At 40.6% G+C, this 12,921-nt stretch overlaps 1 protein-coding gene across 1 annotated transcript in view; it reads left to right on the top strand.

The window, feature by feature from the left end:
• CLCN1 (chloride voltage-gated channel 1) overlaps positions 1-12,921 on the top strand; it is a 91,762-nt gene that overhangs the window by 51,566 nt on the left and 27,275 nt on the right. The window contains 4 exon segments of the mRNA XM_070736821.1: positions 4,651-4,776; positions 5,173-5,257; positions 9,840-9,941; positions 10,637-10,721. Coding sequence (XP_070592922.1) covers positions 4,651-4,776; positions 5,173-5,257; positions 9,840-9,941; positions 10,637-10,721 — 398 coding nt within the window.

A 12,921-nucleotide genomic window follows, 5' to 3' on the forward strand; every position in this document is an offset into this window, starting at 1 on the left:
CTTAAGAAGAGATTTTGTTGTTCAAGAAAATAATTTTATCTATAGGCAGTCGAGAGAGACAATGATTCTTGGTATGAGATTAAGGATCTTAGAAATATTCATGTCATTTTACAAAGATGAAATATTAGATGGGAGATAAACAGACTTTGACTGGCAGCTTTTTTCCAAGAGCCTAATAAATTTAAATATTGCTATATGGAGAAGTGTTTGTTTTGGGGCAATGGAAGGTTTTTTTATTGTTGGTTTCTTTCTTTCTTTCCCTCCTTCCTTCCTTCCTTCCTTCCTTCCTTCCTTCTTTCTTTCTTTTTCTTTCTTTGCTGTTTCTGCCAAAAGTTAGAACACAAAAGATGGGTAGTCCTAGAATTCTTTTAAACAAATAAATAAAACATATAGCTTGTATTTGTCACTGAAGAAACACAATTGAATCCATAAGCTAATTTTAGAAGATTCTTTATCAAATTGCCAAGTGCAGTGCATCTGATGGCATCTTGATTCGCTCTTCCCTCCCCTCTTGAATCAAAAGAATTTTTTCCAATATATTCAGTGAGATCAAGCCTATCAGTCAATTACCACCCACCCCTACGGTTATATCTGACATGGATCATTATTTTCTGAAGTGACAAGTAGGCATATGTTGGAAATTTGCTATTTGACTTTCACAACTTTTCCAAACTTAATTTGGAAATGTATACTTGAATAGCAATAGCGCTAAGACTTATATAGTGCTTTAGAAGCATTCTCTAGGTCAGTGATGGTGAACCTTTTTTCCCCCAGGTGCCAAAAGTGTGCAAAAGTGCAGTGTCGCACATGCGCGAGTGCCCACACATATTGCAATGTCCCTCCCACACATCCCACCCTCTGCATATGTGCATGTGACTCACCGTGCGTGCACATGGGACCCCCCCTTGTTTTGGTGTCACTTCCCAAAACAGTGGCGGGAGGGGGAAAAAGCCTCCCATCCCCAAATGGAGCTGGCAATGGGGAAAAGCCTCTTTCCCCAAATGGAGCTGGGGGGGGAGCCTTATAGGCCCAAACAGCGCTGAGATGGAATCTCCAGAGATCTAGGAAAAGCATAGGCCCTAGAAAGTGGGAAAAAGTATGCACCTGCACATGTCCAGTGATCAATGGCTTGCTACTTGTGAGGTTTGCCATCACAGGTCTAGGTGGTTTACAAATGCCAGCCTATTGCCCCCAACAATCTGGGTCCTCATTTTACTGACCTAGGAAGGATGGAAGGCTGAGTCAACCTTCAACCCATCAGGATTGAGCTCCAGGCTCTGGGCAGAGTTACTCTGCCATACTGCATTCAAGCCACTGTGCCACCATGGCTCCTATATATGCATCTTTAAAACCTTACTTTATTTCCCATCCTGGTTGATGAATGCTACAATTTTTTAAAACTTATTGATAAATTTAATTAATATCCTTTGTTGTTGTTTTCTTTGCTGAATCCTCTAAACAAGAACCTGTGTTTGGTAATTTTGAAATAAGGCATGTACTACAAACATGAATTTGAAGTGTTGGTATAAATTTGAATGAGAGCTCTTTAGTAGATAGAATTCAATATTGATAATAATCTTACCCATATAGAGATAACCTCTTGGGTAGTGATGGGTGAACTGAACTCGCACAATTCGGGTCCGTACTGAATTTTGCGGTGTTCGGTATGCCGAACACGAACCCAAAATTTTTTGAAACTTCGGGCAAAGTTCGGGGTCGTGTTCGGCATTCAGAGCTTTGACGTTACCGGCAGGTTGCTAAGGAATCCAGGAAGTGATCCAGGAAGTGATCACCTTGGCGTCCTTAGCAACCTGCCGGTATATGTGACATCAAAGCTCCGCCCCCGGAATCTCTTGCTGGGATTCCCTGTTCGGGTTCAGGTTTGGTTCGGGTTCAGCCGAATTTTGTGTAAAGTTCGTCCAAACATGTCGAACCTGAACACCGTAGGGGTTTGCCCATCACTACTCTTGGGTTACCAGCTATATTTTGGTGGTTTTAACAATTCTCTTCCCGAACTACGTGCTTCTCTGAAGAGAGGCCTTGTTGCTCATTTGTTTCCTCTTTCTTATTTTTTGTTGTCTATGCCTGGCAGTAAATCATATGAATTGGACAACAAACACAGATTGAGTCAAATCATTTCAGCTCCACCTAAGCAAAGAGTTTCAGGCAGATACATTGACTGTATGGCATATCCGTGCATTCCAGATGAATTAATTCCTACTATTGTAGTTATAATCTTTAATAAAGTCACTGTTTAAAAAAGGAATTCCAAATGGAATAATTCCTAACGTGGTACTTTCCTCATGAGAACATCAATTAGACAAGAAAGCTGATGTATATATGCAAGTTCTCACGCACAGTTCCTTGTGCACAATTTTTTATAAAGGTTATACTACAATGGAGTTTGTTCTAAGTCACTGAAGTTAATCACAAGTACTATTCACTGGGAGAATGCAGCAATTCCATTGGGTAGCACATTCTCCAGGTACGTGTATTCACAAGCAGAAGCCTGCACATGAAGAACACATCTCAATTCCTATATCTTCAAACTGGAGTTTAACCATCAACTGTTGATATACAGCACCTTTTTTGATGTTTAAAAAAAATTTGGATCTGAAAAGCTGAAAATATTCTGTTTCTATAAGAATTGTGCATTCAGGTACAATGGGCTGCTAAGGTGGAACAGTGACGTGTGCTCGCCCCTGTGGCTCTGAGTGTTAGCGGAGTCCAGTGCAATGATGCTACTGCACTTGGACAGGTAGTAAAATAGCACGTGGACATGGAAGTGCACCTGTGGCACCCTTGCGTGTCCACGCATGATTTCACTACCTGCCCAAGTGCAGTAGCATAATTGCGCTGGACTCCACTAGCACTCAGAGCCACGGGGGTGAGCACACGTCACCGTTACACCTTAGCAGCACCCCTCTGGGTGCAATGCCCAAATTTCTTGAACAAAAGTATTGGAACTTGTCAGGGCCAGAATGACATAAAACAGAAACAATGACATAAACACAATATACGCAGTAAATGGGCCCAAGATGTGCCACAGAACATCAACTGATTGTCTTGCAATATTAGTTTCCAATCCTCTCATTCCTTTTCTTTCCTGTTTTTTTTCTCTCTCTCTCTGTGTCTCATCTCTTTCACTAGTAGCAGCCATATTATTACACAGATGTCCTGACTGTGGGATGTGCAGTAGGGGTTGGCTGCTGTTTCGGGACACCACTTGGAGGCAAGTGGCTGCTTGCTTTTGTCTAAATTTTCTAAGACACATCACCTCTTTTCTCTTGCATCATGCTTTAGTCTCCATATATAAGACCCTTTATTACTATTAATATTATTGATTTTATATCGATGGCACTGCTCCTACTCAGGATCCTATTAGTCATCATTTTCCAACCCATTAAAAATCCCTCCATTTATTTTTAAAATCTTAGCAGTATGAAGATTAATGTCCATTCGTGGCATCTTCTCATGCTGCTCCAATGCATACTTAACTGAGAACCATGTGGATAAAGCCAATGCAATATTCTGAGACGCCCCTTGTCACTAGAATAGGAGACAGTGGTGTCATATTGGAAGGGTGGCGGCAGCTTCTATTCCACCAAAACGCAGCCTTTCAACATTCATTCCAGATAATCCTGAAATTCTTTGGATTTTTTTTTTTCAGTAAGAAAACAAAATTTACAATCATGTTCAATTGATGTAAGGCAGGGTTCCCCAACTTTTCCATCTCTGCAGCCCAATAGGGGGGAGGGGGGAAGAGGGAATGGTTCTGCGCACTCACCTGACACTTCCGCAGTTCAGTTTTGAATGCTCAAGGCCTGATAGTGGTCTGTGGGTTGGAAACCCCTGAATTAGACTATGCAGAACTTCTTGTGAAGTGAACTTAATATGTAATCCAACCTCAAAGTGTTCTTCAACAGCAAACGTTCCTCTGATGGTAGAAAGTTGGGAAAGTAGTGAGTTAGCACACTTATTCCTCTGTGGCCTTAATTCTAACTTTAAAAGCCCTTCATGGCACCGGACCAGATTATCTCCGGGACCGCCTTCTCCCGCACGAATCCCAGCGACCAGTTAAGTCCCACAGAGTGGGCCTTCTCCAGGTCCGGTCAACTAAACAATGTCGTTTGGTGGGACCCAGGGGAGGAGCCTTCTCTGTGGCGCCCCCGACCCTCTGGAACCAACTCCCCCCAGAGATTAGAATAGCCCCCACCCTCCTTGCCTTTCGTAAGCTCCTTAAAACCCACCTCTGTCATCAGGCATGGGGGAACTGAGATACTCTTTCACCCTAGGCTTCTACAATTTATGCATGGTATGTTTGTATGTATGATTGGTTTTTATAACAAGGGTTTTTAGCTGTTTTACTATTGGATTGTCACATGCTGTTTTTACCACTGTTGTTAGCCGCCCCGAGTCCACGGAGAGGGGCGGCATACAAATCCAATAAATAATAATAAATAATAATAAAAAACAAAACTTTTGCAAAATGAAAAGAAATTAAAAGTAAACTTCACTTTTGTGCCCATTTATTGTTGTAACTCTTATCCCTTTTGCAAGGGATAAGAGTTGCAAGGGGAAATTGTATTGGCATGCATTTCGTGGGTGTAGACTGTCAAAAACTCATGATAATTTTTATCTACTCTGTAGGTGTCCTCTTTAGCATTGAAGTCACTTCCACCTATTTTGCAGTTCGTAACTATTGGCGTGGATTCTTTGCAGCCACATTCAGCGCCTTCGTCTTCCGAGTCTTGGCTGTCTGGAAGAAGGATGCACGTAAGATGTGAAGACGCATCTTCTTCCAGCCCTTATTCCTCTCTTCCTTCTTCTCTTGCCCTTCTTGCTGCCTCCCACAATTAGCTTTACACACAACTTCGGCAAGAATGTGGGGATAGTGGGTAGGGGAGTGTCTGTGCAAGGTAGAAAGGTTTTTAGGAACAACAGAACCATTTTTAACAAAGTGGAATTAAAGCTGAATTATTTCACTCTTCTTGGAACAATTATGATTTATTAAAATACAGTGCAGTTCTTAAAACTGAGATGATGGTAATAAAGAGGCTTCTTGGCTGTTCTCAGACTCTCTCATTGTTTGGGTACCAAGGGCTTAACTTCATGTTCTTGTTTTTTATCTGGTCACCCTGATTGTCTCTTCTCTCCAACCCCTCCTCACAGTCACCATCACAGCCCTCTTCAGGACAAACTTTCGCATGGACTTCCCCTTTGACCTACAGGAGCTGCCGGCCTTTGCTGTAATAGGGTAAGCCCACTGGAGCACAGCTAATTGCAGTGGGGGTTGTGTGGGGTGAAGAAAGACAAGCCATATTGAAAGTTCTCCATTAGGCCCAGCTAAATTAGAAGGTTCCATATTAGAAACAGGTAAGGTCTTACTCAACTCTTAAGGTGGTTACAAAGAAATGTTCATGCATGTTAGATTTGCACAGGAACAGTTCAGCACCTTTATTTTGGTTAGCTTAGAACCAGTATGGACTGCCGGCAGGCTGCAGGGAAGCCGCTTTTAAGGGCTTCCCTGAATCCTGGTAGCTGCTGAAAGGAGTTTATTTCTCCTGCCACTAGATTAGCCAATCAGCGGCGGCTATGCCAATAGCTACTATATGCGTCCGTCTGTAACAATGCAGTTTCTTGGCAAAAGTATAGAAGTGGTTAGTCATTGCCCTCTTCCCAATCCAATCCAAACTCTTTTCTTACATTGGGCAGCATAGAAGTCAAATTAAATAAATAAACAAACATGTACTTCAAGCTGCCTTATATTAGGGAACAGGCATTGATCACTCTGTTGCTGAAATATTTTCTGCAGTCAAGTTTGAGCGATTTATATTTAGTTTGTATCTATTGTGTATTCTTGTGTTGTTGTTGAAGGTGAAGTAGTCACTAACAGGAAGGACATTATGGTGTATGACCTTGTGAACAACAGTTAAATCAGTTCGGAGGCAATTTAGTTGTAGATTGTCTAACCGCAGTATTTGAAGTCTGGAAGAGTAAGGTAGTTTGTTTCGAGAGGAAGAGTGAAGGACTCTTCTTGGACTCTCTCAATTGTGTCAATGTCAGTTATGCAATGTGGGTTCCATACAGGCGAGCTGTATGCGAGTATTGGTCTGATGAATGTTTTGTAATCTCTGGTTAGTGTTGTGGTTAGCTCTGGCCCAGCTCCTGCCCCAAGGACTGTGGATGTGGGGGAGACATCCACATGCTGCAGGCCTGTTTTGCCCCCAGTGGAATCTGCTGATGAAGGCTCCTCTGACCAAGAAGACATGAGTGACAGGGAGGAGGAGAGCGTGGCAGACAGCTCAGAAGGAAATCAATTATCTATCTCCTCCTTGGATTCAGAACAAGAGTTAATGATACAGCCACGCATGCGGAGAGCGATGCATAGGCAACAACAACTGAGAGATTATTATCAAAGAAAATGAGGCCACCTGTGGTTGGGTGGGGCTGTGGTGATTAGTGAGGCTGCTATAAATAGCAGCCTGTGGGTTTGGCCATTGTGGAGGATTATCTGATCATTGTGTTTCGTGCCTGCCTTGCTGACTTCGACCTTTGTGTGCTGATTTTTCCCCGCTTTGAAACTAAACCAGAGCAAAGTGTGTTTCATTTTGTTAAAGAAGAAGGACTGTGAATTGCCTCACAGCTGCAAACTAAGTATCACAGAACTGACAAGGGACTTGTACAAATTACCAGTTTGTTTGGAGATGAGTGCTCTTTGCTATACCAAAAGAGGGCTTGGTTTAAGTGAATTTTCATTATAAAGAACATTGTTTTGAATTTTCAAACGTGTGTGTGTCTGAAATTTGTACCTGTGACTTTTTGGGAGGAGTCTACCAGAGAGCCCGACAGAACAGTTAGTAGCTCAGTGTTTCTGGAGAAGAAGCTACATAAGATTAGATTTCTAACTCTTAGTGCTTTTTTAGCAATGTTGTTACAGTGAGCTCTGGCACTTAGGTCATTGGATATGAGTACTCCAAGGTCTTTGAGAGAGTGAGGGTTAGCTATGAGTTCATTACTGTACTTCCAAGAATGTATTTAGTATTCTTATTCTTTTTACCAATGTGTAAGGCAGAGCATTTGTTGGTTGAGATTTGAAGTTGCCAGTTGTTAGACCATTCAGCTAAATGATCAAGGTTAGGGTTTGGCTTAGGAACCTTTTTCATGCTGTGCCGAGAGTTTCAGTATTGAGTTGTAGATGTTTAAACCAAATAATTCAAAAAGTAGTGATTCCTCCAATTGTTTTTGGACTTCTTAGCTCAAGAATACGTGGGTGTTCAATTTAGCTATATTAGTGGGGGGGAAATCAATTAGAGTATATACAATGCCATATACATACAGAATAGAATAGAATTTTTTATTGGCCAAGTGGGATTGGACACACAAGGAATTTGTCTTGTTGCATATGCTCTCAGTGTACTTAAAAGAAAAGATATGTTCATCAAGAATCGTAAGGTACAACACTTAATCATAGTCTGGGTACAAATAAGCAATCAAATCATATTAGGAACCAGTCAATATAAATTGTAAAGATACAAGCAACAAAGCAACAAAGTTACAATCATAGTCATTAGTGGGAAGAGATGGTTGGTGGAAATGACGAGAATAATAGTAGTACAGACTTAGTAAATAGGTTGACAGTGTTGAGGGAATTATTTGTTTCGCAGAGTGATGGCATTCGGGAAAAAACTGTTCTTGTGTCTAATTGTTTTGGTGTGTAGTGCTCTATAGCAACGTTTTGAGGGTAGGAATTGAAACAATTTACGTCCAAGATGTGAGGGGTCTGTAAATATATTCATGGCCCTCTTTTTGACTTGTGCAGAATACCAGGCAGGTTGGTAGCAATTGTTTTTCCTGCAGTTCTGATTATCCTCTGAAATCTGTTTTTGTCTTGTTGGGTTGCAGAACCAAATCAGACTGTTATAGAGGTGCAGATGAGAGATAGTGCTGTAGAATAGTTTTTAAAACTTTTTTCCACTTAAGACCCTTTCCCACTTCTAAACATTAGGAAGGACTCTTAAAGAACTTTTCTTTGTAGAGGCTATATTTTAGTGATATTTACTATATTAAAAATTAAAACCAATGATTTCACTGCCACAATTGCTACTCATTATTAATTGATAGGATGTTAATGTTGCATTATTTTTCAACATAAGCTGATAAATAATTTTGATTTTGCAGACTCTAAAAAACTGTTGGGACTCCCCTCCCCCAAAACCGCAGTATCCTAGGACCATATTTTAAGAAACACTACTGTAGAAGATTATCTTGGGAGATATTATCTTAGTTTTATGATCACATGAACCTCTAACTACAATACTGAAAAGCAAGCTATGGGGATATATAAACAAGGAAGGCACCTCTAGAGCATACAAATCATAACAAATTGGAATAATATTGTTAGAGATCGAATTCTGAAGTGGTAGACTGTTTCATCATTTTTTAAACTGTATTTTAAAATGGATGACACTCCTGAATGTTCTTGTTGCAGTAAAGAACAGACTCAACCTGAACCATGATAAGATGCAGTGGCTGTGGGTTTTGCCTCCCAAGGACAATTCCATCTGTCCGTCTATCACCCTGGGGGGGGAGTTATTGACCCCCTCAGAGAGGGTCCGCAACTTGGGTGTCCTCCTCGACCCACAGCTCACATTAAAGAAACATCTTTCAGCTGTGGCGAGGGGGGCATTTGCCCAGGTTCGCCTGGTGCACCAGTTGTGGCCCTACTTGGACCGGGAGTCACTGTTCACAGTCACTCATGCCCTCATCACCTCGAGGTTCGACTACTGTAATGCTCTCTACATGGGGCTACCTTTGAAAAGTGTTCGGAAACTTCAGATCGTGCAGAATGCAGCTGCGAGAGCAGTCATGGGCTTTCCCAAATATGCCCATGTTACACCAACACTCTGCAGTCTGCATTGGTTGCCGATCAGTTTCCGGTCACAATTCAAAGTGTTGGTTATGACCTATAAAGCCCTTCATGGCACCGGACCAGATTATCTCAGGGACTGCCTTCTGCTGCATGAATCCCAGCAACCAGTTAGGTCCCACAGAGTGGGTCTTCTCTGGATCCCGTCAACTAAACAATGTCGTTTGGCGGGACCCAGGGGAAGAGCCTTCTCTGTGGCGGCCCCGGCCCTTTGGAACCAACTCCCCCCAGAGATTAGAATTGCCCCCACCCTCCTTGTCTTTCGTAAGCTTCTTAAAACCCACGTCTGCCATCAGGCATGGGGGAACTGAGATATTCTTTCCTCCTAGGCCTTACAATTTACTCATGGTATGTCTGTATATATGTTTGGTTTTATAATAAGGGGTTTCTTAGTTGTTTAGTATTGGATTGTTACATGCTGTTCTTTATCACTGTTGTTAGCCGCCCCGAGTCTGCGGAGAGGGGCGGCATACAAATCCAATAAATAATAAATAATAAATAATAATAAAGTAAAACACGATGCAGAGAATGGGCTAAGATCTCTGGTGATGATATAGCCATTTTTTTGGTTTATTTGCTGTTTTTTAAAAGTCACATAAATTAACCATTCAGATCGATGCCCGGCCACCAGAAACGTTATGTGCCATTTCAAGATTTTAGCATCTTAATCAATAAGGCTGATGTCTCTCTACTTACTTATACCTTCTGGATATACTGTTGAACTTAAATATAAATGAATGTGCAGAATTCAAAATTGAATATATTTTGCTGTTTATCCTTGAACTTTTCTGGAAGAATCTGATTGGCTGTGGAAAGATGAGTTATAGATTTTTAAAATCTAATTTTAACAGTGCTCTTATGTAAATTCAATGCCTAGGATTAATTTGATTTTTCAAATCTTCTATTATAGGGTCTGTTCTGGATTACTTGGAGCATTTTTTGTTTATTTTAATCGACAGGTGGTTTTATTTGTCAGACAGCACACCACTCTAAGTCGGTTCCTAACCAAATAGTGAGTATGCTTTGCTAAATTATTATATTTTGAGTTTAATTAAGTTTGAAACTATGTTTTCTTTTCTATAAGACATAAATTAACTTGGCTAGAATGAAAATTTGCCTTTTAATGTCTTTTTAATAATTGGAGGAACTATAATCCAGGAAATAGTCTTAACCTAGGAAATTAAAAATATATTGTCTTAAGGTTTATTGTACTTTAAGAGTTTAAGGTAGATGGCAAATTGAAATATTATTTCTGTCTTGCAGTAGGTAGTACATTGTTAAACAAAAGCTAGATTTGCTGTCAAGTAGGGCTACCAAATCTGGGCTGTAAATATCCTAGAGACCTCCAGATGCCAGCAAAGAAATAGATAACATTCTATCTCTTGACTATTGTCTACTGATCATTTGAATTTTTGCAATCCAGATCTGGAAATTTAGAGAAAAAAGTTCAAGGAATAGACAAGTGGTAGAAGGCGAAGCTGCTGAATTATGCTCTAGTTCATAATAAACAAGGAACACTTCCAATATATTAGTGTTTATCTTACTTCCTGATAAGTGGTTGGAATTTTTGTGTGTGTATGTGTTTAACTCATGCTGATGACTAGCTAAGAGGAAGCCCTAGCTAAGCCCTTGCTTTCTACATGGCATTTGCAGCATCTTTCAGAGACCGTTGTATGAATTTAATTCTCATTTTGTTTTGTTTTTCAGCCGCCTTGTGTATCCTGGGGTGATCACTTTTGTGATAGCATCTCTGACATTCCCCCCTGGCTTTGGACAGTACATGGCTGGAGAAGTGAGGATTCCACTTATCTCATAATTATTTATCATTTAGCTTTGTGGTGGTGTTCTTCATTGCCTGAGGTTCCAGGGCAATGTACAAATATAAATAATAGGATTTATAAAAGCCCAATCGAACTAACAGTTGTAATAACACAGTGTATAAAAATACACACCAAGTGTCTATTTCATATAGCGTAGGACACCGCGTTTTCCATTTGCACTTACTTTTCAAATAGCACTAACACGTCTTTGTGCTAGCACACTGGTGGCGAGTAAACTCTTGCTTTTCCTTCTGTTTTTGTTTGCATGCTGAGAAGAAAAGCAATGATAAATCCATTCTTTTGTTGTATGGGATAAAGGCAGGCAGGGGATTCTGCATCTGAAAAAAATAAGATCTATATTCATTCTGCCCAGGTTCATAATATCGTATTAAGCCATGGTTTCATGGCTTGCTGAATGAACTGCAAATGGAACAAACTGGGCTCAATAAGGAACTATGCTATTAATCATGGTATACAAATCACAATGGCTAAGTTCACACAACACGTGGACTCAACACATTGTGGCTACTAAAATGATGTATGAAAGCTAATATATTTTTAAATGCTGTCAGGAAATCTATAATTCTTCCACTAAACGCCAAGGATGAATTCCGCAGGAGAGAGTTTTGCTGATAGCAACTTTATGCAATCTTCTTTCTATTAAATAGTTGTTCTCTGCTTGCTAGGAAAAGAGGACATCGTCAAAACAATTAAAGAAAATATAAATATTACCCTGGATTCTGAAACAATAAAAATTACATCTGGACTGCTGAAGAATCTGCTGTCAGATAGGATTGCAAATATGATCAAGGGTTGAGAAAACCTCCTTTCCAGCCATATAATACTTGGCTGGACTCAAACTGGGAATGATTATGGCAGAAGAAATAGTATTTGGCGTATCTCTTGTGCGCTACTGTTTGCTGTACATACACCTGATCAGTTGGAGGAGGATGAAGATATTGAGGACTCGGATTCAGCTAGTGTTTATGAAGTAGTGGGGGGCCCGGGGTTACAGATAATAGAACAGGTGGGAGGCCAGCCACAGGATGGGGCTATGAGTTCAGGATCTAGTGAGGGAGAATCAGACGCTCGCTGGGTTAACCCTAAATTCAGAAGGATTCAGAAACGTAGAGAGCAAAGGTCTGGAAGAAGATATTAAGGAGAGGAATGGGTTAAATATTGTAATGAGGTATTTGGCACATCAGGGGGCTAGTGGAGAAGAAGGGTGGAGTTTCAACGTTGCTGAACAGAAATATGGATGTGTTTTCGCCACGCTAAAGTAAGCCAAAGTATTTTGTATTGTATTTAGTCAGTGCTGCTGTTTTTTAAAGCTATGTAGTTAGGAAAATAAATCTTGTCTAAGTGAAGCAGGAAAACGTGAGAAATGCGGCTAAGAGAGAGATAACGGACCAAGTGATGTCTGGAATGTGTTGAAATACAGGAGAGCAGAGAAATAAACGGAGTTGCTTTATTCATGAAATGATGCATTTAATGAGAGTTATTTGTAATTACTAAACTTCTACCAGAAACCAGAACACTGTTTAAGAGCTTGCTAGAGAGGAAAACTGCCTCCCAGGTCCCGATGTTTTGTCTTAAAGCTCTGAATGTTGGCATCTTGTTAAAATCCTCAAAACCAGGTTAAGATGGGTGGTCCTTTTCAAAACAGCAGCTTTACAAAGGGGAAAGGGTTTTACTATGGCACCACACTCAAAAGATGGGACAGGGTACCACTGACTGGCTAGCGGTTGAGCACTAGTTGGTTAAATCACTTCTGTGCTTCTCTGTTGACCAGGATTGTTGGTTCTCTGCAAGGCTAGAGATCCTCAAAGAAAGCAGGCATGCTGTGATGGTTGTATCTTGAGGATCAAGGGTTAGGTAAACAACCCTTTCAAGCCTGGTTTTGTTTTGATGGTATGATCTGGAGGCCTGGGTGACAGAAAGACTGTTTGTTCAAAAGTGGCCTCCAACAAATATAATTAGGCTTTTTTGTATAACGAGATCCCGCAGCAGCATCGAAGGGCAACAAAACATGGTTCTGTCACAGAATACATCTTTCTAAGGCTCTTCAGTTTCATAACAAAAAGCCAAAACAATTATTTTTTTTCACATCTACAATGAGATACCATGCTTGAAGTGAAAAATATGCAGTGCAAATTTGCATAATTTATGCAT

This window comes from Erythrolamprus reginae, chromosome 2 (assembly GCF_031021105.1).
Source record: "Erythrolamprus reginae isolate rEryReg1 chromosome 2, rEryReg1.hap1, whole genome shotgun sequence".
NCBI lineage: Eukaryota > Metazoa > Chordata > Lepidosauria > Squamata > Dipsadidae > Erythrolamprus > Erythrolamprus reginae.